Genomic DNA, 26,231 nt, shown 5'->3' on the forward strand with positions numbered 1-26,231 from the left:
CCATCTCGTGTACAATGCGTAAAATGACAACACATTTAGAGCCATTCGCGAGCTCGTCGACAGGTGGCGGTAATGGAAAAATACCATTGACAGTTCATATCGCCTAGCGGGTGGTCGTGTTGCTAAGACAAGACAGGACCCGTGAAGAACGCTACAAGCTAACAAACGTATTTTTTCACTAGTTATAATGTTATGAATTGATACCTGCTTTGCAATCAATTTACCGGAGTATAGACGCATGAAACCGAGGTAAGAAGAGACAATTATGAATGAATGGTCCTCAGACAGCCATGAGTATCTTTGCTAACTTGATGTAGCTTACGTTGGTGATGCTGTTGTTGTTATGTGGCTGTACGATGTTTACTATCACTAGCCATTAAAGGAAACACTATATATCCTATTGACGTTGGTGGGCTATTTCAGTTGTTTTGCATAGATAACGTTATTGCCCAGTGCCCACGGACACGAATGTATATTGGGCTTGGTGGCCCACCCCCCGTTGCTTTCTAGCTAATAGTATACTGATGAGGACTTCCTCATGCAGGTAGTGCTGAGCGATTAATGCTTTTTGAGGTCGGTTCGATTTCGGTTCATTATTCGGTTTCGAATTTGGGTTAAATGCAGTAATAACACAGAATAAAACAATTAATAAATGTACTATGATGGTGGTGGTGACTGCCCATTACTGCTATCACTTATTAACCATCATATTCACATTAATTTATTTCCGTTGTTTATATTATGTTTTCTTATTTGATGACTTTATTATTTCATTCCAAGTCATCATTTCATCTCTATAGAGCTGCTGTCTGACAAAAATCACTATTTTGTAGTTCTTCAAAGTAAATAAGGCATACTTTTATGACTGCTGAATACCAACTATCAATCACTTTGATCATGTATTTTCAGGTAGAGATACCTGGCCAAGAAACAGCTGACCTCAATAGAGGTGTCATAATACACATAAAACCTAGCCATCAAAAGTGACCTTGTCCTACAGAGATTTACACAGTTAACAAAACGTCACGCCAGGGTAAGCCTACACAAAACACAGCCTTATTATAAATGTTTCTAAAGTCCCCTATGGGAAGCATGAATGCTGGAAAAATGATTGGAACCATTTACTTGTTTGGCCACTAGGTTTTATGACTCTCACTGTGGTTCTCTATATCCCCTCATGGTACCTTCTCCGCTGTGCAATCCGGTGTCCGAGCTGGTCACGGGTGCACCTCAGCCACGCTCAAGGTACTAAACGATATCATAACCGCCATCGATAAAAGACAGTACTGTGCAGCCGTCTTCATCGACCTGGCCAAGGCTTTCGACTCTGTCAATCACAGTATTCTTATCGGCAGACTCAACAGCCTTGGTTTCTCAAATGACTGCCTCGCCTGGTTCACCAACTACTTCTCAGACAGAGTTCAGTGTGTCAAATCGGAGGGCCTGTTGTCTGGACCTCTGGCAGTCTCTATGGGGGTACCAGAGAGTTCAATTCTCAGGCTGACTCTTTTCTCTGTATATATCAACGATGTCGCTCTTGCTTTGGGTGATTCCCTGATCCACCTCTACGCAGATGACACCATTCTGTATACATCTGGCCCTTCTTTGGACACTGTGTTAACAAACCTCCAAACGAGTTTCAATGCCATACAACACTTCTTCCGTGGCCTGCTCTTAAACGCTAGTAAAACTAAATGCATGCTTTTCAACCGTTCGCTGCCCGCCCAACTAGCATCACTACTCTGGACGGTTCTGACTTACATTATGTGGACAACTACAAATACATAGGTGTCTGGCTAGACTGTAAACTCTCCTTCCAGACTCATATTAAACATCTCCAATCTAAAATGAAATCTGGAATCGGCTTCCTATTTTGCAACAAAGCCTCCTTCACTCACGCCGCCAAACATACCCTCGTAAAACTGACTATCCTACCGATCCTCAACTTCGGCGATGTCATTTACAAAATAGCATCCAACACTCTACTCAGCAAACTGGATGTAGTCTATCACAGCGCCATCCGTTTTGTCTCCAAAGCCCCATATACTAACCACCACTGCGACCTGTATGCTCTAGTCGGCTGGTCCTCGCTACATATTCGTCGCCAGACCCACTGGCTCCAGGTCATCTATAAGTCTATGCTAGGTAAAGCTCCGCCTTATCTCAGCTCACTGGTCATGATAACAACACCCACCCATAGCATGCGCTCCAGCAGGTATATCTCACTGGTCATCCCCAAAGCCAACACCTCCTTTGGCCGCCTTTCCTTCCAGTTCTCTGCTGCCAATGACTGGAACGAATTGCAAAAATCGCTGAAGCTGGAGACTTATATTTCCCTCACGAACTTTAAACATCAGCTATCTTAGCAGCTAACCGATCGCTGCCGTTGTACATAGCCCATCTGTAAATAGCCCATCCAATCTACCTACCTCATCCCCATATTGTTTTTATTTACTTTTCTGCTCTTTTGCACACCAGTATTTCTACTTGCACATCATCATCTGCACATCCATCACTCGTGTTAATTTTCTAAATTGTAATTACTTTGCTACTATGGCCTATTTACTGCCTTACCTCCTCACACCATTTGCACACACTGAATATAGACTTTTTTTTTTTATATTGTGTTATTGACTGTACGCTTGTTTATTCCATGTGTAACTCTGTGTTGTTGTTTGTGTCGCAGTGCTTTGCTTTATCTTGGCCAGGTCGCAGTTGTAAATGAGAACTTGTTCTCAACTAGCCTGCCTGGTTAAATAAAGGTTAAATATATTTTTTTTTTAAATGGTCATGCGTTCTTGTCTCTTCCTCACCAGGTGTAAAAAATAAATAAACGGACCTGACAAGTAGATGCGAAATGGATTATGGTCATTGTAGTTAATTACCATGTTTTATGTGCTAAACTATGCAAAATATTGGCCTGTTGGAAACTACAACTCCCTATTACATCGCACAGTTCAGGCTGGATCTGATTTCTCGCTAGAGAAACTGCAATTGAGCTCACAGAAAAAATAAGGAATTAGTTGTTTAAAAACGGAAAAATAACCACCATTTTGGTTAATCGCTCAGCACTACATGTGGTTAGTAACTAATTCGAAAAAAAAACTAGATAGTTAGTTGATTGGAAGAATGTGGTGTCAGTGACATTGCCAATCAAGCCTAGCCAGGTATGACCGATGTGTGCAGCGATGATGGTGGTAACCTGCATATTGTTTTATTCCTATATTACACAGATTAGAAAAAACCCATAATGGACTATTCTGTATGATTTCACTTGCCCAGGTTAGGTGTATGAAGGGAGGACGTGGAGAGTGGTCCTGAAGATGAGGCGTCTGTACAGGAAGAAAGCCCTGAGTCTGGTTAAGGAGCTGGATGCCTTCCCCAAGGTCCCAGAGAGCTATGTCGAGACCACAGCCACAGGGGGGACAGGTGAGATTTCACTCTCAATACTGCTTACATGTGTCTGAATGCTGATTCAATAGCCCCAACTTTGAATGACGTCGCTAATGTTCTTCTCTCGCCCATCCATAGTGTCCTTGATAGCATTCACTGCCATGGCACTGCTGGCCTTCTTTGAGTTCTTTGTGTATCGGGACACCTGGATGAAGTATGAATACGAAGTGGATAAAGATTTTTCAAGGTACATCGAAATGTTGATTTTGTTTCATCGTGATAAGCTCTTATTTAAGCCTGAACTGTGTTTTACTGCCAGTACATTATCTTGGAATCTGACAATACTTTTCTTGTTCATTTACAGTAAATTGAGAATAAACATAGATATTACAGTTGCCATGAAATGCCAACGTAAGTATTCAACCTTATCACACATTATTTATTGGAATCATTCATGAAATCTAGGCCTTCATGATTAATGTGTTATGATGTACTGTATAATTTCCCCCCACAACCCCCTGGAGCTAAAGACTGAGTTGGTGTGCTGTTTCAGATGTGGGTGCAGACATTCTGGACCTGGCAGAGACTATGATAACATCAAATGGCATTCAGTATGAGCCTGTGAGTACATCACTGAGCATTCTATTACATACAAATAGACTTTGGTTGTCCCAAACCCTGATCTATTTTCTTCCCTGTGTATAAATGTTCAGGTGATTTTTGAGCTGACCCCACAGCAAAAACTGTGGCACAGGTAAGCAGTTTACTCAGTTAGTACGTGTGCATGTCACTGTTGAAATATCACCCCACCACTTTGTAGGTGAACAGCTGAGGGGGGGGGGGGAGAAATGTAACCACTCTCAAATGCATAAACAGAGCAATGGATCCAAGGACTGACCATCCATGATATCAGAATGATAGTTGGTCTTTTTTGTTGTTGAGCCTATACAGTGTTTGTTTACAAGTCAATTATTTATAAACAAAATAGTAAAACAAGCTTCTATTTTGGGTTCTGATTGGGGTTAGACAGTTAAACTAAGCTCATGAGACATTTTATAATGTTTTATTCTTAAATAATCAATGGCTATATATCATGAATTTAAACGTAAAACAATTGAGGTAGTAATGGTAGATTGGTCCTTTAAGCACTTTGTTAATAGTCGGAAAATCTCACTCAACCACATTCCAAAAGAAAAAACGATTTTGTCGTCCTTCCTGTATGAAATGAGTAGTTAACCTGTTTCTCCTTAGGACCCTGTTGCTGATACAGAACAGGTTGAGGGAGGAGCATTCTCTACAGGAGGTCTTGTACAAGAATGTTCTAAAGGGAGCTCCTACGGCCTTGCCCCCTAGGTTAGTAGGCCCGCCTTGCCCCCTAGGTTAGTAGGCCCGCCTTGCCCCCTAGGTTAGTAGGCCCGCCTTGCCCCCTTGGTTAGTAGGCCCGCCTTGCCCCCTAGGTTAGTAGGCCCGCCTTGCCCCCTTGGTTAGTAGGCCCGCCTTGCCCCCTAGGTTAGTAAGCCCGCCTTGCCCCCTAGGTTAGTAGGCCCGCCTTGCCCCCTAGGTTAGTAGGCCCGCCTTGCCCGCTAGGTTAGTAGGCCCGCCTTGCCCGCTAGGTTAGTAGGCCCGCCTTGCCCCCTAGGTTAGTAGGCCCGCCTTGCCCCCTAGGTTAGTAGGCCCACCTTGCCCCCTAGGTTAGTAGGCCCACCTTGCCCCCTAGGTTAGTAGGCCCACCTTGCCCCCTAGGTTAGTAGGCCCGCCTTGCCCCCTAGGTTAGTAGGCCCGCCTTGCCCCCTAGGTTAGTAGGCCCGCCTTGCGCCCTAGGTTAGTAGGTCCGCCTTGCCCCCCAAGGTTAGTGGGCCCGCCTTGCCCCCCAAGGTTAGTGGGCCCGCCTTGCCCCCCAAGGTTAGAGGGCCCGCCTTGCCCCCCAAGGTTAATAGTTGGTAGGGCTCTCAAATGCAAAATGCATCACTACTGAGGTGTTGGGAAAATGCATTAAGTACAGATATGTTTTCCTACAAAGGTAATAGTATGTGTGTGTGTCTTCAGAGAGGTCACCGCCTCAGAGCCCTTAAGTGCCTGTAGGATACATGGGCACGTCTACGTCAACAAAGTGGCTGGGAACTTCCACGTCACAGTGGGAAAGTAAGATACCTGTACACTTTCCTATAAGCATGATATATTTAAGCAACAAGGCCCGAGGAGGTGTGGTACATGGCCGATATACCATGGCTAAGGGCTGTTCTTAGGCACAATGCAACGTGGAGTGCCTGGACACAGCCCTTAGCTGTGGTATATTGGCCTTATATCACAAACCTCCGAGGAGCATTATTGCTATTAGAAACTGGTTACCAATGTAATTAGGGCAGTGAAACTAAACATTTTGTCATACCCATGGTAAATGGTCTGATATACCATGGCTTTCAGCCAATGAGAATTCAGGGCTCAAACCACCCAGTTTATAATTAAGCAATAAGGCCTGAGGGGGTGTGGTATATGGCCAATATACCATGGCTAATGGCCGTTCCTTCGCACGACGCAACACAGAGTGCTTTGGATACAGCCCTTAGCTGTGGTATATTGGCCATATACCACAAACCCCTGGAGTGCCTTATTGCTATTATAAATTGGTTACCAACGTAATTAGACCAGTAAATAGTCATGTTTTGTCATACCCACGGTATACAGTCTGATATACCACGGCTTTCAACCAATCAGCATTCAGGGCCCGAACAACCGGTATATATTTAATAGTGCATTTTGTATGTAAATCATTCTTTATGGGTGTAATGGGGGAAAGCTATGTAATACTGCCAAAGACTCACAGGATCATGGAGTTTGTCTCATACGTTAGAAGCTTCCAAGCTCCACAAATTGATGCTGCGAATGATTTATAAGTCTATATGTCTCATGGGGAAAAGGGCACTCAACCTATAGAGCACAGTATATTTCTTTTTGATGAAAATGCTCCTCACGCTTCTAACCCTCTGTCTTTCTCAGGCCTATTCATCATCCTCGTGGCCATGCTCATATAGCTGCTTTTGTAAGCCATGACAGTAAGTTCTCTGTCAGCCTGACCAGGAAATGGTGACACTCATTTGCATAATTTACTCATTACATTAGTACTGTTCTCAGGTTGCTTACATTGCATCTGCATTTCCATGTTTCAAGTGATAGATAAGAGCAGTATCTATTCTAATGCAGTGCCAAATAACTATTTTCTCAGAATGATTCACTCCCAAATAGAGGTTTTCACTGTCCCATTTCACCTGACTGAATGTGAGCTGGGTTTCATTAATGCATTGCAGCGTACAACTTCTCCCATCGGATAGACCATTTGTCTTTCGGAGAAGAGATCCCCGGCATCATCAATCCTCTGGACGGGACAGAGAAAATCACCAGCAACCGTAAGTTACTGATCCTCCTCACTGAGACCAGGAAGTACACACATTAATATGTTTTTATCAAACCTCATTCAGCTGTTACTCAATGTGTAGCTGTGATTACAGAATGGTAGAGCAGTAAGTGACTGTATATTGGGGTACTTTGTAGCAACAATATTGTGTTGTGAATAAGCCACACTGTCAAACCCCAGACTGTGTGTAGGCTGATTATGTACATGAGCTCTGATCCACACTTCCAGCCTATTCTGCTCAGCATGGCGTCATGAGTTTGCAGGGAGAAAATGTAGCTATTTGTGTCCATTTGAAGTGGATTCACTGCAGGCTTGCTTTCATTCACTTGCCGTTCAAAGCAGCCTAGTTTCTCCAGGGGAAAGAACTGAAGCCCCCTATTTCACCTTTTCTAGAAGTATTCTGTGTAGTCTGTCACTAGATGGATGGGCTAAAAGGCTTTGCTCTTTGTCTTGTTGTTGCAGATAATGAGATGTTCCAGTATTTCATTACGGTGGTACCTACCAAACTGCACACGTCCAAGGTGTCGGCAGACACACACCAGTTCTCTGTGACGGAGAGGGTAAGTCCTGATTTAGGCACAGATCTAGTATCAGCCTACCTTCCCCAAATCCTTATATTAACCATCAGGGGGAAAGGAATTCTATTTAATGTTGACCATGGAGGATGCTGCAGTAGGTTCAGATAATGGATCAGTCTCCTCATCCATCCATCCAGTCCATTCCGCTCCCTCTGCTGGCTGCCAAGTTACTTCAAGCTCTGCTGTATAACACCACATCACAACCTGAGACAGTCATAGATTTCTCTCTTACAAACACACACATGCACATACACAAAGGCTAGATGCTAGAAAGGTGTGTGTGTGTGTTAGAGGTTGACTGGCCGATTTAATTAGGGCCGATTTCAAAACAATCGGTAATCTGCATTTTTGGACGCCGATTATGGCCGATTACATTGCAATCCACGAGGAGACTGCATGGCAGGCTGACCACCTGTTACGCGAGTGCAGCATCAAAAGGACCTTGTGGCTGCAAGGAGCCAAGGTAAATTGCTAGCTAGCATTAGACTTATCTTATAAAAAAACAATAAATCTTAACATAATTACTAGTTAACTACACATGGTTGATGATATTACTAGTTTATCTAGCCTGTCCTGCGTTGCATATAATCAATGCGGTGCCTGTTCATTTATCATCGGATCACAGCCTACTTCAACTTCGCCAAATGGGGGATGATTTAACAAAAACGCATTCGCGAAAAAAGTACAATTGTAGCACCAATTTACCTAACCATAAACATCAATGCCTTTCTTAAAATCAATACACAAGTATATTTTTTTAAACCTGCATATTTAGTTAAAAGAAATTAATGTTAGCAGGCAATATTAACTAGGTAAATTGTGTCACTTCTCTTGCGTTCTGTGTATGCAGCAGTTTGGGCCGCCTGGCTCGTTGCGAACTGTGTGAAGACCATTTTTTCCTAACATTGACCGTAATTAATTTGCCAGAATTGTACATAATTATGACATGACATTGAAGGTTGTGCAATGTAACAGCAATATTTAGACTTTGGGATGCCACCCGTTAGATAAAATACGGAACGGTTCCGTATTTCACTGAAAGAATAAACGTTTTGTTTTCGAAATGGTAGTTTCCGGATTTGACCATATTAATGACCTAAGGCTTGTATTTCTGTGTGTTTATTATAATTAAGTCTATGATTTGATAGAGCAGTCTGACTGAGCGGTGGTAGGCAGCAGCAGGCTCGTAAGCATTCATTCAAACAGCACTTTCCTGCGTTTGCCAGCAGCTCTTAGCAATGCTTGGTGCACAGCTCTGTTTATGACTTCAAGCCTATCAACTCCCGAGATTAGGCTGGCAATGCTATAGTGCCTATAAGAACATCCAATCGTCAAAGGTATATGAAATACAAATCGTATAGAGAGAAATAGTCCTATAATTCCTATAATAACTACAACCTAAATCTTCTTAACTGGGAATATTGAAGACTCATGTTAAAAGGAACCACCAGCTTTCATATGTTCTCATGTTCTGAGCAAGGAACTTAAACGTTAGCTTTTTTACATGGTACATATTGCAGTTTTACTTTCTTCTCCAACACTGTGTTTTTGCATTATTTAAACCAAATTGAACATGTTTCATTATTTATGTGAGACTAAATTGCTTGTATTTATGTATTATATTAAGTTAAAATAGAAGTGTTCATTCAGCATTGTTGTAATTGTCATTATTACAGATATATACATAACAATCGGCCAATTAACCGGTATCAGCTTTTTCTGGTCCTCCAATAATCATAAATGGCGTTGAAAAATCATAATCGGTCGACCTCTAGTGTGTATAAAAGAGAGATTAACCCCCACTCTACCTACCCACTGTCTGGTCTAGGAGCGGGTGATCAACCATGCGGCGGGCAGCCACGGCGTGTCTGGGATCTTTATGAAGTACGACACCAGCTCTCTGATGGTGACGGTCAGTGAGCAGCACATGCCCCTCTGGCAGTTCCTGGTACGACTCTGTGGCATCATCGGGGGTATCTTCTCAACCACAGGTCCAGACAACACTCACTCTTACCACCCAGGGTCATGGGCAGACCTCATACTGTTCATGTCTCACAAATCATTCCATGGCTGCTTTGCCAGCCTGATACTGTGCCACGTTAGAGAAATGCACCCTGAACATCTTCATTGATCTTCTCTCTCCCACAGGCATGATCCATGGGTTTGTTGGCTTCTGTTTCGACATAGTCTGCTGTCGCTTCAAACTAGGCCCATATAAACCTAGAGAGGTGAGCCCAGTCTTCTTTATTGCCACTGAAACTATGTCGCAAAATGATGGTAAATCCTTACATGTACCAGTTTCCCTGTGTCTCACTGGTAGTAGTGTATTTACACTGTACCTCTGCGTGTTCGCTATTTCCAGGTGGTTCTCCCAGATCCCCATGTGAACAACCGTGCTGCTCCGCTCCTGACGGACAACCACGTACAGGAGTAGCCCTGTAACCTGCGCCCATATCCACAAAGCTCTCTGAGTAGGAGTGCTGAGCTTGGATCAGTTTTGCCCTTTTGGATCATAAGATAAGATTGTATGGACAGATCCTAGATCAGCACTCCTACTGTGAGACGCTTTGTGGATATGGGACCTGGAGCCTGCTGCTGATCGTGCACCTACTGTCCCTTCACCTGTGGGGGAATCCAGGAAGAGAAGTCTCCAATCACAAGTATGTGGATTGCTGGGAGTTTGTTTTGAACCAAATAAGAGTAAACTGATTAGGAACCCGACAATCATAATTGTTCTATTTATTGTTATGGACAGTATCCTCATATGACTACCATTATAATATATTTATATCCTGTAAGTATGTATTTTACACTGGAAAATGGAAAGCGGCTCACTCCCCAGTTTTATCAGGCTTTGTGTGTAAAGGTTATTGGGATGTTGTCATCTGTAAGTTAGGCTGAATGAAATCTGATCCTTCTATGTTATCATTCATACTATTAACTTGCATGTCATGTTTGTTCTATTTCTATCTATTTGCACTGTTGTTCAGTATCTGTTTCACATCTGTCAATGGGAGATGTTCTATTAAACGTGTTTTAGTGCACTTCATCACTTCATGTTGTACACTTTACATTCATTTAAATATCTCTCGTTTGGTATCCCACTATCCTCTGGTGATGGTGCATGCTCTTAGCCTGCGCTTACACAAGCAGTCCATTTCGGATCTTTTTTTCCACTAATTGGTCTTTTGACCAGTCTCATCAGATCTTTTCACATCCAATCTTTCAAAAGACCAATTAGTGAAAAAAAGATCAGAATTGGGCTGCCTGTATAAACGCAGCCATGTAAGTAGGCTAAATCTATTTTCTACATGAGCCAGCAGTGTATGAAGCAGAATGATTAGCACACTGACCAATTTGTTGTCTTTTGGTTTATTCATGTTTTGCCAAACAAACTTTTTCAGAGCAGGAATAGAGGGTCATTTAACATTTGCCAATTACATTTGAAAAAGGAAAATTAAACAAAATAAACTAAGTCGTAAGTGTTGCAGTTCACAGAACATTGCCCAGTTAGCTCTGATCTACCTTTTCTGATCTACCCACAGTGCTCTGCTTCCACTATGTATCATTACAAAGACACTGCTTTGTTATCAACATGACAGATGCCAAGATCCGTAACAAGCAGGACATTTTGTACAACTTCATTGTACAGAAAAGGCAATTTTCTGTGTTTGACGTGCGTTTGGTTCATAGTCCCTTACAGAATTTAGGAAAGGACAGTCACCATTGTTGCACACCATTACTGGCTCACAGGGAAACATGTTTTTCCAGAGGGAGGATTTGGGGTACATTTAGTCAAGACTTCTACCATAGATACTATATATAGATGTACCATCTTATAAAAAGTGGACTGCTGCTGTCTGCCACAAGTAACACTTCAGATCTAGTCTGGGGAGCTCTGTGGTAGTCAGACTCCTGCAGAATCAACCCTCAGGAATACTACTCTTTTAAGTAGTCTAGAAAAATAATATAGAACTTCAACTATTTACACATCTTCCACCCTTATTTATATATGATACTGTCACCATCTACAGTGCATTCGGAAAGTATTCAGACCCCTTGACTTTTTCCACACTTTGTTACATTACAGCCTTATTCTAAAATGGATTAAATTGTCCCCCCCCCCCCCTCAATCTACACACAATACCCCATAATGAGAAAGCAAAAACAGGTTATTAGAAATTTTAGCAAATGAAGCACCTTTGGCAGCGATTACAGCCTTGAGTCTTCTTGGGTATGACGCTACAAGCTTGGCACACCTGTATATGGGGAGTCTCTCCCATTCTGCTCTGTAGATCCTCTCAAGCTCTGTCAGGTTAGATGGGGAGTGTCGCTGCACAGCTACTTTCAGGTCTCTCCAGAGATGTTTGATCGGGTTCAAGTCCGGGCTCTGGCTGGGCCACGGACATTCAGAGACTTGTCCCGAAGCCACTCCTGCGTTGTCTTGGCTGTGTGCTAAGGGTCGTTGTCCTGTTGGAAGGTAAAACCTTTTCCCCGGTCTGATGTCCTGAGCGCTCTGGAGCAGGTTTTTCATCAAGGATCTCTCTGTACTTTGCTCCATTCATCTTTCCTTCTATCCTGACTAGTCTCCCAGTCCCTGCCGCTGAAAAAACATTCCCACAGCATAATGCTGCCACCACCATGCTTCACTGTTGGGATGGTGCCAGTTTTCCTCCAGATGTGACGATTGCTGGGCGGCCAGCTCTAGAAAGAGTTTTGGTGGTTCCAAACGTCTTCCATTTAAGAATGATGGAGGCCACTGTGTTCTTCAGGACCTTCAATGCTGCTGAAGTCTTTTGGTACCCTTCCCCAGATCTGTGCCTCGACACAATCCTGTCTCGGAGCTCTACGGACAATTCCTTCGACCTCATGGCTTGGTTTTTGCTCTGACATGCACTGTCAACTGTGGGACCTTAGGTGTGTGCCTTTCCAAATCATGTCCAATCAATTTAATTTACCACAGATGGACTCCAAGTTGTAGAAACATCTCAAAGATGATCAATGGAAACAGGATGCACCTGAGCTCAATTTCGAGTCTCATAGCAAATGTCTGAATACCTATGTAAATAGGGTATTTCTGTTTTTTTATTTAATAAATTTGAAAAAATGTCTAAACCTGTTTTCGCTTTGTCATTATGAGGTATTGTGTGTAGATTGAGGAAAAACTTATTTAATCAATTTTAGAACAAGGCTGTAATGTAACAAAATTTGGAAAAAGTCAAGGGGTCTGAATACTTTCCGAATGCACTGTACCACTTACATAAGACAAGCCTTAGTTTGACGCAATTATTTATAAAGATGAAAAAATAGTAAACTTAGTTTCAATATAAACTGCTGTACAGAACAGGCAAAGTGGACAAACAGTAAAACAAAGAATGAGTCTTATGCATTATGTCAAACATGCTGATGTCAATATTCAGTAGTCGTCAACCAGGTCAGATGTTAGTAGTACTACAGTAGCGGTCTCCAGTGGTCAAGATTTAGGGCTCCATTCAATCCGCATCACAGAACCTCAGCTTTACGGCATGATTGAAACAAAGGGAATGAACCTGCTTTTGCAGACTGCATTCACAGTAAAAGCTGCATGTGTTGGCTCAATTGGAAATTACCTTTTTAATTTATAATCGCGGAGTCTGTAACGATTCAACTTTACAGATTGAATAAAGCCTTTAATGTGATCAACACAAGTTACTCTCGGATATCCTTAGCTGGTCTCGCTACAGAGTACAGGTTCCCAAATATTCTGTCAGTACAAACCAATACAAGGTAAAAACACATCGCCCATGGAAGAAGAGAGGCCATGGATATCTCAGGATTCACACATTGAGTCAATGTACAGAAATTGGAGTGGGGTTGTGTGCTGCTGGGTCTGAGGGGTGAGGTCTGGTTGAGGAGTGGGGTTGTGTGCTGCTGGAGGTCTGAGGGGTGTGGTCTGGTTGAGGAGTGGGGTCTGGTTGAGGAGTGGGGTTGTGTGCTGCTGAAGGTCTGAGGGGTGTGGTCTGGTTGAGGGGTGTGGTCTGGTTGAGGAGTGGGGTCTGGTTGAGGAGTGGGGTTGTGTGCTGCTGGAGGGGTGAGGTCTGGTTGAGGAGTGGGGTTGTGTGCTGCTGGGTCTGAGGGGTGAGGTCTGGTTGAGGAGTGGGGTTGTGTGCTGCTGGGTCTGAGGGGTGAGGTCTGGTTGAGGAGTGGGGTTGTGTGCTACTGGGTCTGAGGGGTGAGGTCTGGTTGAGGAGTGGGGTTGTGTGCTGCTGGGTCTGAGGGGTGAGGTCTGGTTAAGGATTGGGGTTGTGTGCTGCTGGGTCTGAGGGGTGAGGTCTGGTTGAGGAGTGGGGTTGTATCCTGCTGGAGGTCTGAGGGGTGAGGTCTGGTTGAGGAGTGGGGTTGTGTGCTGCTGGGTCTGAGGGGTGAGGTCTGGTTGAGGAGTGGGGTTGTGTGCTGCTGGGTCTGAGGGGTGAGGTCTGGTTGAGGAGTGGGGTTGTGTGCTGCTGGAGGTCTGAGGGGTGAGGTCTGGTTGAGGACTGGGGTTGTGTGCTGCTGGAGGTCTGAGGGGTGAGGTCTGGTTGAGGACTGGGGTTGTGTGCTGCTGGAGGTCTGAGGGGTGAGGTCTGGTTGAGGACTGGGGTTGTGTGCTGCTGGAGGTCTGAGGGGTGAGGTCTGGTTGAGGACTGGGGTTGTGTGCTGCTGGAGGTCTGAGGGGTGAGGTCTGGTTGAGGAGGCGAGCAGGGCGTTCAGCTGGTCAACAGTCAGTTGGTCATCAGTTGGTGAGTGTGCTGGAGGCCCGGAAGTAGGAGAGGAACTTGAAGCAGAGGCTGACCACAAAGTACCAGATGTTCCTGGCCATCTGAGAGCGGGCGATGAACACCCTCCAGATGAAGACCAGCAGTAGAGTGTTGAATGTGTAGCGGATGTTCCTCAGCCTGAGGGAGAGAGATGGAAGTACACACTGTCATTTACATCCTTCTTCAAAATAAGACAGGAACAAACACAGTCAGCCCTGTAAGTAGTCTACTCACTTCCTGAGGTGTTGCCTGGCTACAGGGATGTCGGACATGTCTTCATTCAGAACGTACTTCTTGGTGCCGATGCAGTAGTTCTCTATGTACTCCGGCCAGTTCAGCTGACGCACGTCAAAGTTGAATGTCTGGGAGAGAGAGTTAGGATGTTGATGTGCAGTAAGATATGGCTATTATGGTCACATTCAGGCAATTATGAAAACCTTTGCGATATCTATAATTTTACTTTCTGAAATTGAATGATGTATTAGTGACCTGTTGTCTTGAAATCAATAAAGCGGTTTGTTTGAGCTGAAATGATGGCTTGGTGGCATTACTAGGTGAAAAACATACCACCGACTATATACATCAACATGCGGAGATACAGTGTGTGCATAGAGGATGGATGCTGAGTCTACTGTACCTTCCTGTCCTCAGGGCTGAGGTGGCTCATCAGCATGTTCATGTTCTCTGAGTTCCACTCCCAGTCCTGTCTGCTGAAGTACTCCAGCAGGCCGATGGCCTTGTGCAGCCGGTTGAAGATACGCATCATCCTACACAGAGAGAGAGGAATGGAGGATCTCAGTCCAAATGTTCTGCATGTATATAACACAATTGTAATGTTCGTTTCACTGAAGATCACTTGTATGCAGCAAACACTGATTTCTTATTTCTTTATGATTACCATCACAATGTGTTGATTGGGTTGAAAACAATGTAGGTAGTTCAATTTTCATAGACTGAACAATCAGGACATTAGTAATCTTACTGGGGTTTCTGTCCAGACAGTCTCAGGTAGAGGTCGTAGATGAGGGCAGGGAACTTGTGGCTGACCAGGATCCAATACTGGTTCATCAGGTAGTTGGAGGTGATGTTGGCGTTGGGCCTTCTGAAAGCCTGCTCCAGAGGGTTCCTCTTGAAGCTGGACATCACATGGTGCTCTGAGAGAGAATACAAAGGAGTTAAAAATGTGAAGGAATCTGTGGCTTGGAGCTGACATCCCTATCTTACAGCTCTATTCTCTTGTGGCATTTTAAGGGGTGTAACGTTATGGAAGTGCCTTTCACATCTTCCTTAGCCACTATATTAGAGAATTGGAATGTATCCAGGGGTGTGGTTTTCTGTTGCACTAATGACCTCATTCACAGAAGCTGCACACCTCCCCCACCTGGCTGCAATCAAGGCTGCTCAGACCAAGGTAAAACTGCTGGGGGAACTGCGAGTGAAAGAACCAGTGGGTGATACTGGTGTGAATTTGTTCCTGTGTGCTTTCTTTTGAAGACTTGTGACCCACCAGCCTCTATAAAGAAGTGAACAGCCTTACGAGGTTAGTTCCTCCTGTGTAGGGGAAGACTATCTGGGGTAAGCCCGAGGGTAGCTCTCTCCTGTTGAGCTGTAGTTTTGTCATTTTGAGGCTTTCCCATTTAATTTATTCCCTCTGTTTTAGTTATTTTGTTTTCAAGTTGATCTCATCACTTTTGAGACATCTCCACAAGATGAGAGCCAAGTGGAGGAAGAAGGGTATGCGCAGGCTGACGTGTTAAAGGTGGAAAATGAGGCAGAGGATTTAAGTAGACTGGGCCCATCCCCTACAGCTGTGATACCCCTCCAAGACCACTCTGGTGATTGAAGCCTGTGGTCCATGATGTGCCAAGAGATGAACCACGGTTGTCTGAAGCCAACCTCATTGCATTGGAGTAAAGGACAGATCCCGGATACCCAGCCCTCTACTATGCTAATGGAGGCTGGCCAGCGACGACTACTGAAGAATGGCGGAAGATTTGAGAAATTATCTCCTGTCATTGAACTCTGGACTTTTACTACTTGCCCAGCATTTGATTTGTTGTAAAGACATTTATACATCTTCGGTTTATTAACTACAAAATAAAGAACCATTTTTATTGGTTAAACCCTTGGCTATCATATGTTGTAGTACTGCCCCTTCACCTTCAATTGTACCCAGACTGGTCTCCCAGACTAGATGTAACAAAGTAAATGTCCGGGACAGTCTTTAGTACATGTTACATTCACATTAGTTATTTTTGCCTTACGTAGACTAACATCTAGAAACCCAAATGTGTGTTTTAATCTCCTCACAGACAATTTTAGCTAATTAGCAACTACTTTTGCAACTACAATACTTAGCATGTTGGCTAACCTTAACACCCCCCCCCCCCCCCCCCCCCCTGCTTAGTTAGCATTAGTCTTCTAGCTAATGTTAGCCACAACCAATTGGAATGTAATAGATCCCCTACAGTAACTGTAGTCAGCTGTGGTATTTGGATGCAGTAATAGCCTGACTGCTCTCTTTTTTTCATAAGGGATGTTTTGCAAATTCTTAACATGCTGTAAGAATTGCAATTCCTGAAATGAGACATCCACAAATTAATACATTTCATAGTAAATGGAGTGTCTTGGATTTACATACAAAATGCTCTGAGACCATGTGCCACACTACATATGACCCTTAGAATCAAAGCCACATCCCTGATGTTGCAAGCACCGTGCTCCAGCACATTTCTGTGGATGATCAACGCTCTATCATTAGTTCTAAGATATTAACTCTTAAGTAGAACAATATTTTGGGAAGGGATCAAATATTTTTGACCAGGATTCAATCTGATTGCGATTTGTTGGCTATGTGCCATTTAAAGGGAGAACATGCTGTGTTTACCGTGAATGTGGGAACACTGCCTTTACAAGGTACATAGCTGACAAAGGGTGATGTTATTGAATCCCGGCCACAGTGAATATTCTCCAACCGCACTAACAAGAGTTGAAAGATGGTTTTGGTGTTGAGGGTGAGTGTTCCCTGCTAGGGAAAGGTAACACAAATATACATTTTTTTAAAAAGGGCATTAGCAAGATTAGAACCTGTAACCTTCTGGTCCCTATCCATGTGCCTAGTCCACTGCGCTAGTAGTTAAAAATGTTTGGTAAGGAAAACAAAAGTCACAACCAGGATTCGAACTGCCAACCTCTTGGGTCAAAATCCATGTTGATCGCCCTCCATCCACCTCCAACCTACCTCCCTGAAAGCATTTATTTTATTTGACTCTCATCTGTAAACTCCACCCACTGACTTGGTAGTCTAAGCTCTGCCCACTGAGTTTTCATCCAACCAATCACATTTGTTCTGCCCTAGAAAGTGGAGCTTCCCTCAGAACAAGATTGAGGCCGGGGATCAATTCATGGTGATGTTAAATGGTACATTGTCGGGTGTCTAGTGCGCTGTTCTATAACAAGCCTTGGATTGAATCCCAGCCTGAATGAGGAAAACTCCTGAGCACTATTCCATGGCTCTTTCTCAATTCCAGGGCTCCTTCATCGATTCCTTGGGAGATTCTCATTTGCACAAAAGTCCGGCCTCTCCTCGATGCCTCCATCATCCTCTCCTTAGTGATAAGTGGTCAAGTGGTCATGGAGAGTGTCAATTCATTTGTAAGCTATCAGAGGAGTGTCATCCAGTCCTCGATAGCCTCCTCTCGCCGAGGGTGTTTTAAAATTTGCCACATCCCCTTTGAATCAGCTGTTGTTTTCTCAAAGGAGAAAATACTCTACTTATCCTTTTATCTATAAAATGTACTGCAGAAGTAGCTAGATTCGTTTTTATCACTTTGTATTTTGTGATTCCTCTGTAAACGTCATTTGTCTGATGTCGAGCGAGTGAATGACCGTCTCATTTCTTGCAAGCGCATTTCCCTCCACGTTCCCTCTCCTTACCGCCACTCCTCAATTATATTGACCTTTTTCAAACGGGGTGAGAAGAGGACAGTGGAGAAAAGGTTACCAAAACCAATTAAGATACCAGAATTTTGATAACATATCCATCCAGCAAACCTCCAACTTCCCTAAGCAGCCCCATGGGCCCCCTAGACCCAGTTTGATTAGCTAGATTTTTAGCTCTTATGTGGTCCTGTAGATTAGTGCCCGCTATCCCAGATTTATAACAGCGAGGCAGAGTGATGAGCCCTAATCCCTCTGTCAGCCATCTGGTGGCAATTTCCCAGAGTGAAGGAGCAGATTCACTAATCTGATAGAATAGGGACCCTGGCTGTCGCCCGCTACCGCGCTAATCTGAGCCTGACTGATACCCGCATGCATCCTTTTCATCTCAGTGGTTCAATGGGATGTACTGTAGATGATGGGCCGGGAGGTGAGCTGCCACCACAACCAAAATGCTGGTGGGTTGATGATTTCATGATGACACTTTGCCTCTACTTGTTATTGTTTGGGCAACTGTGCTTTACTGCTGATGGGATTTGTCATTTGGGCAGATCCAGAGTGGTGAGGTCAAACAGATGCACACAAAGTGGGGGTTCAGATGTAATGTTCTACTAGCTGCCAGAAGGTGGCAGTAGACCCTCGCCACTGTCAAATCCCCGGGCATTTAATTCTGACACAGATCATTTATCCCCCTGCTTAGGAGAACCAGGACTGACAGATAACCCACAGTTTCATATCCCCGGTGGGAATGTATGATGCATAGTTGCATAGTGACAACACCATCAACCAAATGGATCACTAGCCACTTTAATAATGTTTACATATCTGGCATTACTCATCTCATGTATATACTGTATTTTATAGCATCTATTGCATCTTAGCCTATGCCACTCTGTCATTGACAATCCACATATTTATATGTATATATTCTTATTCCATACCTTTACTTAGATTTGTGTGTATTAGGTAGTTGTTGTGGAATTGTTAGATTACATGTTAGATATTGCTGCACTGTTGGAACGACACTCGCTACACTCGCAATAACATTTGCTAACCATGTGTATGTGACCAATAAAATTGGATTTGAGTTGATCAAGATTTCAACTACTGAAGTACACTGATTTATGACGACGGAAGCCACAGTGGTAGATGAACAAGCACTAATGATGTCACTGTAACAGACAGACAGACAGACAGACAGACAGACAGACAGACAGACAGACAGACAGACAGACAGACAGACAGACAGACAGACAGACAGACAGACAGACAGACAGACAGACAGACAGACAGACAGACACCTACCGATCTCTCCCCAGTGGAAAGGGTTGATGCCGCCTGTTGTGCAGTTGTAAACCAGCGCTGCTTTGGGTCTGCAAGGGAGCAGAGAGATGAGGTCAGATGGGTCAAGGGTTAAAGGGGAGGGTCCATTAGGACACATCTATAAAATGAGCCCACGAACACAAATCACATCAATTGAAAACACTGGGCTTCCTCATCAGTCAATGGTGTAGAGCTGGGGAGACGTGTTCGAACAAACTGGGCTAAGGTAGGTTTACAGGAGAACTTCCTGCAGGTCAATATGGGCGGTGTCTGTTTGTGTGGGTTAAACCATACAGTCATTGGTCAAACCATATTCCACCTGGGGGGAAAGTTAACCTGTGCACGGCCGTGTACCAGCCAGCGGCCAGGGTCAGGTTGATGACCACGTCCACGGGGATGAGGTCCGCCACCGCATCATTGTTGGCTCTCATGGTGCGCAGGATGCCCTTCCCCGCCTGATCAGACAGGACACAGGGTTACCACCACATCTCATCATCACCTGATCATCATTTAAACTAGTGGCATCAAAATGAGCAAACTTACTATATGAAAAATACAACGTAATAAGTATATGCTGGTACTTACAGCGATGAAGACTCCGCTTGGTCCATTGAAGTTGTCGATCCAGCCCTGAGACAGAAGAATAGGGAGGGAATAAGTTAGTGTAATGAGAGATTAGGGGCTCTATTCAATCCGTACGGAAAATTTCAATCCGTTATTTAAATTTAAAGGCAATGTTCCCGCGTTAGACATATGTAGTCAAATGCTGCATATGTCTGTTCAATCGGAAAGTACTTAAAAATGTATATCTCGCAATCTGGAACGCTTCAGCGATGCAGACGGAATAGAGACATAGCTGAAAGAGAACTCTAAGTACCCCCTTTAAGCTGGAATCCTTAGTTGCTACATCTATTTTTGGACCTATAAATGAATGATATATACCCATTGATTCTTGAAGAATATACCTTATAAATGCCTCATGAGCTTAGTTCAACTGTCGTACCCCATCAGAACCCCAAATACAAGCTTGTTTTACTTTAATGTTTGTGAATGTAAACAAACACTGTATAGCCTAAAAACATGGTTAAAACTATACATTTGATATCATGGATGGTTAGTCCTTGCATCCATAGCTCTGTTTATGAATTTGAGAGTGGTTACATTTCTCCAGGCCCATCCCTCAGCTTTTTACCAAAACACAGGCAGGGTGTCTGCTTTGTTACTGTTTCAATTAGGGATTCTAGCTTCAAGCACAGCTATAACATTGCTGCAACATCATCAAGTTACAGATAGCCTCCTAACAGCAACATCAATTAGATTGTTGTGCATCTGCTGAGTTAGCATTCCAGTGGTGTGCTAAGCTAGCTAGCTAGCTATTGTGAGTGAGACTGAGATAGGGAGAGTAACACAGTGTCCTCATCAATTAGCCCTCCGGTAATACATTGGTAATAGACTGGGCTTATTTGTGTGGGTCTGTCTGTGGCTTGTCCCTACAGGGTAAGGCTACATGATCTGTTGCAGACAGACAATCAGTCAGACAGATAAGAGTCCTTATCACATCGTCTCAAAGTCAATTTTTGCACGTATACATCTTTGACCCCCATTGAGGGATTGCCTGTGACATTTTAACACTTAACGGAGTTCTGAGGACATGGAGATTGAAGTTAACCTCTCCCCCCCCCCCCCACACACACACACACACACACACACACACACACACACACACACACACCACACACACACACACACACACACACACACACACACACACACACACACACACACACACACACACACACACACACACACACACACACACACACACACACACCCTCCTCCCTCGTCTCGTCGCTCCCACTGTCTTGAGCTGCCCGCGCAATAAACTGGTAATACGTGATCTTTTGGCTGTTTTGCCGCCAGGCCTGGTCCAACCCCACTTCCACACCCACTGGCTCTGGATCCTACACTGTTCAAACGTTACAGCCCCAGAAAAGTAAATACAGCCCTGAGGCTATGTAGTCGTTTTCTCTGAATATACTTAGTGCTGTTTAAAAGTGTATTATACTCTACTGAAAACTCTGAAAGTGTGCATTTTTTCGTCTTCTAGATCTTTGGTCTCTTTCTGTGTGAATTCATGGAGCCTCAGACGTTCAAATAATATTCCTGTAGGAAAATAAAGTAAGCATGTCACTTGAATTTGATTTGGGGGCAAGAACTTTGACGAATATTATAATCAGGAAAATGATGAAATGTTGAAACCACCCTCCCATTGCTCCTCCAAAATGTTAAGCAGCAATAAAGTCTAGATGTATTTTTTAAACGCTTTAATATGTCCATCTGCCGCTACGCTAAGTGAGATTAAAATGCTTAACGCTGTGGAATCCTTACGCTAAGATGTTAGCCTACACTACAGCAGCCGGACAGATTAGAAAATAAAAAGCAGCTTACTCATGAAAGTAGCATCACCCTGCACATCCAGAAGAGGACTGCCTCCCCCCCCCCCTCGGAAGCTGGTTCCTAGCTAGCTTTCTTCCTAGGTTCCTGCCTTTCTAGGGGCAACTGCTGATGTCAAAAGGCCTTTATAAAATACATTATATTGATTGATTGATTGATTGATTGATTGATTACTGCACCTACTGAACATTTGAGTGGCCTTTCCATTAACCTACAGTTGCTTTTCAGTGACCTTCTATCTAGTAGGAGACATTGAGGCTCTCCGGTTTCAGCCCTGGCAGTACCCCTCCCTTTCCCCATCGCCCCTTCCTTGCCCCCCTCACATCGCCTACCCAGCTGTTGGGGTCAGGGATGCTCCTCTTCGAGACCTGGAATCCAGCCCAGCCTGACTTTCTGAACCATAAGAACACACCTGTCTTGGTCCAACCCTAATACAACCATTACTCACCATTACACACCCAATCCCCCTTTAAGTCTGGCTGTACACAGGGGAGATATATTGACCAGTGTACCGTTACAGCGATCGATCGCTAATTCCCATCCATTTGGCATCACAGCAGGACACGATGGTGTGAGAATTGACAGGATTCTGACTGAGCCCTTTTACCATCACAGTGAAAGTGCTACATAGATTTTTATAAATTGTGATATATTTCCCAACAGGCAGGTGGCTGAGCCAATCACACTTCTTCTGATACACTTATCTTGCTGACCAGTCAATACACTGTTTAACGTCCACAGACTACATACAGAATGTGATCCATGTATCTATTGATCATCAATTGACTTTATTGCTGCCAGCTATCCAGTGACAAGTTCCAGTAGAGTAATCAAGTCTCACAGAATGATGTATGTATATGATACTGTATCTCTATGGTAACGGTACTCACAGGGAAAGGCTCCTGCCAGCTGGCTCCCACTATGGAGGGTCTGATGATGCCGATGTTGAGTTTGCTGCTCTCTTTCTGGACCACACACTCTGCCAGGGCTTTGGTGTAGGTGTAGGTGTTGGGGCGCTCCCCGATGAGGCGCGGCGTGATGTCACGGACGATGCTGTCCTCCATCCACCTGCAGTCACAGACACAAGAGAACACTCACAATTAGACTCACATCACAATGGTACAGGACACATGCCAGGATTGAAGTAAAGTTGGCATTTTGTGTAGATAGATGAAACGTCATTCACTCTGATAGCTGTCTGTGATGGTATTTATAATCAATCATTAGTTGGAAATGGCACAAGGTGGTGTGGACTAGACAGCACCCTTGGTTCGGTTCAATTCCATTTCAATCAGTTCATTCAGGAGATTAATTGAAATTCAATGAATATACTGTCATTTATCTAACTAAGGGCTAGATTCTATCAGATCTGCGCTAGACGACACCAGCATAGCGGTTGTTTTGGTGGAACAGCGTTAGAGCTGTCAAATCCACAAGCGGCTCCCGGCATTATACCTAAAGCGGACATTTTCTGGTTCTGAACTTCCAACGCGAGTGGGACAGGTATGGCATTGTGACAATGATCACAAGAGCAGCTGCTCACCGATGTGACAGGTACAACGTAGTTACGACTGCGCCAAAACATCAGCTATGCGGGTGTTGGCTATCGCCGGTTAACGCTTGATCTGATTGAATCCAGGTCTAAGTGCCATTTATCTTCACTGAGCATATTTTCAATGCATGAAATTTGCAAATGAATTCACTTCCTGAATAGATGGAGTCGTAATAGCAGCAACCCCACCCCCAACTCGGATGCAGAAAGTAGACTTCACACTACTCACTCCAGGGAGTCGATGAGCTTCTTGGGTTCTACAGGCGGTGGGTAGATGATCTCGTCGATGTGCCTGCGGTTGCAGTTGGCGTAGGCTGTGGAGATGTGGATGAAGGCCTGGAGGTGGTGCATCTGCTGGGCCAGATTCAGGAGCTGCTGCGTGGCTATCACATTCAGCTGCAGGGCATGTCTGGGAAGAGAGGAGACACACACACACACACACACACACACACACACACAACACACACCACACACACACACACACACACACACACACACACACACACACACACACACACACACACACACACACACACACACACACACACAGCAGGACTAGGTAAGAGATCACTGTGCATAAGTACACTAAGAAGCATAAGCACACTACATTACCATAATATCATCACAAGGAGAAGTGAGACAGTGAGAGAGAGACAGAGAGAGACAGAGACAGACCCAGAGAGAGAGACAGACAGAGTGACTGAAAGAGACCGAAAGAGACCGAGATAGACCGAAAAAGACAGAGAGACAGAGAGAGAGACAGAGAGAGAGAGAGAAAGAGAGAAACAGAAAAAGAGAGGAGGGTGAGAGAGAGAGAAAGAGAGAGAGAGAGCACGTTGGAGGGTTAGCATTATAATCATCCTCCCTCACACTCTTTTATCCTCACACTTCATTCCAGGAATGTGCTTCCATTCCAGGAATAAACAGACAGAACTCTAGCTTACCTCTCAGCCAGTCTACAGAGAAAGATAGTGCTTCTCAGCCACAGTCAGGCAGTGTAGACGGTGTGTGTGTGTGTGTGTGTATGTGAGTGCAGATGTCAGATGGGGTTTGGCAGCGGTTGCCCATTAAAGGCAGCGCGGGGACGGCAGTCATGACAGTCAGTGGCGACAGTCAGTGGCAATGGCGTGTCATGGGGGATAAGAGTGGTAGTAGTACTAGGCTGTACCACCGTTTGAGAACTATTATAGAGAACTATTCCAGAGCACTAGGCCAGTTTGATAACTATTACAGAGCACTAGGCCAGTTTGAGAACTATTACAGAGCACTAGGCCAGTTTGAGAACTATTACAGAGCACTAGGCCAGTTTGAGAACTATTACAGAGCACTAGGCCAGTTTGAGAACTATTACAGAGCACTAGGCCAGTTTGATAACTATTATAGAGAACTATTCTAGAGCACTAGGCCAGTATGAGGGCTATTTTAGAGCACTAGGCCAGTTTGAGAACTATTACAGAGCACTAGGCCAGTTTGAGAACTATTATAGAGCACTAGGCCAGTTTGAGAACTATTATAGAGCACTAGGCCAGTTTGATAACTATTACAGAGCACTAGGCCAGTTTGAGAACTATTACAGAGCACTAGGCCAGTTTGAGAACTATTATAGAGCACTAGGCCAGTTTGAGAACTATTACAGAGCACTAGGCCAGTTTGATAACTATTACAGAGCACTAGGCCAGTTTGATAACTATTACAGAGCACTAGGCCAGTTTGAGAACTATTACAGAGCACTAGGCCAGTTTGAGAACTATTATAGAGCACTAGGCCAGTTTGAGAACTATTACAGAGCACTAGGCCAGTTTGAGAACTATTATAGAGTACTAGGCCAGTTTGAGAGAAAACACCACTGTGACTGTGGACTGCTCCAAACTGTGTGTTCCTCACTGTTCCCAGCTGCTGAGTCATTAATTAATTCCGCTATTGGATCTTCATTAGGGTGCTAGATATACTGTATCCTAGCAGCTATAGTGGCTATGGTGCTTATCACTGCTTCAGTGCTAGGCTTGACTAGCCTTGTACGTTTTCACAGCATAGATGTCGTGTCTAGGGCGCTATCTGAAGAGCTGTAGTCTTGGCCCCAGTGATTAAACTGTTGTCTGATTATGCTCCAACACCCCCTGGCAACTTTGTTTCCCTGGAGACAGGGTAACAACATTGTGTGTCAGACAAGAGAACGTGAGAGAGAACAGGGGAGAGAGAGAGAGAAATACAGAGGAAGGGATGGAGAGGTAGGGGTGAAAAGAGAACGACAAAGTGAAAGGGGGAAGAGAAGAGAGCTATGATGCTGTTCAGAGAACAATCTCACAGCTTTTCCCTAACGGAGCTGTCAGTCATGGCTAATGTCCCGCCTCCCCACACCTCCTTTCACCTCTCTGACTGCATCTCATCCCTTAAGGCTGTCCTGTCTGTCCTACTCAACGGGATCTGTTCCCAGCAGCCACACAGACAGGCGTATTTAACAGTATGATGAAGACTTGTGTGTTACGTTCGTCGTAAAGATTGGATCAAGGTGCAGCGTGGTAGGCGAACATTTTACTTTTATTAAAATGAACACCGACAAAACAACAAAATACAAAAATGAACGTAAAGTCCTGCAGGCTACACAGCAGCAATACAAAATCAAGATCCCACAAACTAAAGGTGGAAAAAAGTCTGCCTAAGTATGATCCCCAATCAGAGATAACGATAGACAGCTGCTTCTGATTGGGAACCATACCCGGCCAACAAAGAAATAGAAAACATAGACTGCCCACCCTAGTCACACCCTGACCTAACCAAATAGAGAATAAAAGGGATCTCTAAGG

General features: G+C 44.2%; 2 protein-coding genes across 5 annotated transcripts in view; one reads left to right on the top strand and one right to left on the bottom strand.

The window, feature by feature from the left end:
- The first annotated feature begins 73 nt into the window (after positions 1-73).
- LOC106609398 (endoplasmic reticulum-Golgi intermediate compartment protein 2) lies at positions 74-10,438 on the top strand. Of its 4 annotated transcripts, XM_014208185.3 has the most exons (15): positions 74-249; positions 910-1,033; positions 3,283-3,429; positions 3,532-3,640; positions 3,758-3,804; positions 3,947-4,014; positions 4,107-4,147; positions 4,645-4,746; positions 5,440-5,535; positions 6,391-6,446; positions 6,699-6,797; positions 7,268-7,365; positions 9,212-9,374; positions 9,532-9,611; positions 9,746-10,438. In XM_014208185.3, exons 3-15 carry the CDS (start codon positions 3,324-3,326, stop codon positions 9,815-9,817), a joined length of 1,137 nt encoding a protein of 378 aa, XP_014063660.1. In that variant the 5' UTR covers positions 74-249; positions 910-1,033; positions 3,283-3,323; the 3' UTR covers positions 9,818-10,438. The 4 variants fall into 4 exon arrangements, with proteins under 4 accessions (XP_014063660.1, XP_014063659.1, XP_014063663.1 ...); XM_014208184.3 differs by lacking the exon at positions 910-1,033; XM_082977756.1 differs by lacking the exons at positions 74-249; positions 910-1,033 and adding an exon at positions 1,075-1,245.
- Positions 10,439-10,739: 301 nt separating this feature from the next.
- si:dkey-97m3.1 (fatty acyl-CoA reductase) overlaps positions 10,740-26,231 on the bottom strand; it is a 58,054-nt gene continuing 42,562 nt past the window's right edge. Inside the window, exons 4-12 of the mRNA XM_014208183.3 lie at positions 23,657-23,836; positions 22,766-22,943; positions 20,007-20,051; positions 19,758-19,876; positions 19,404-19,471; positions 15,142-15,313; positions 14,797-14,926; positions 14,394-14,521; positions 10,740-14,297 (exon numbers count right to left, since the gene is read on the bottom strand). Coding sequence (XP_014063658.1) covers positions 14,135-14,297; positions 14,394-14,521; positions 14,797-14,926; positions 15,142-15,313; positions 19,404-19,471; positions 19,758-19,876; positions 20,007-20,051; positions 22,766-22,943; positions 23,657-23,836 — 1,183 coding nt within the window. The 3' untranslated portion in view covers positions 10,740-14,134. The remainder of the gene's footprint in view (positions 14,298-14,393; positions 14,522-14,796; positions 14,927-15,141; positions 15,314-19,403; positions 19,472-19,757; positions 19,877-20,006; positions 20,052-22,765; positions 22,944-23,656; positions 23,837-26,231) is intronic.

Source organism: Salmo salar, chromosome 07 (genome assembly GCF_965601325.2).
Source record: "Salmo salar chromosome 07, fSalSal1, whole genome shotgun sequence".
Classification (NCBI taxonomy): domain Eukaryota; kingdom Metazoa; phylum Chordata; class Actinopteri; order Salmoniformes; family Salmonidae; genus Salmo; species Salmo salar.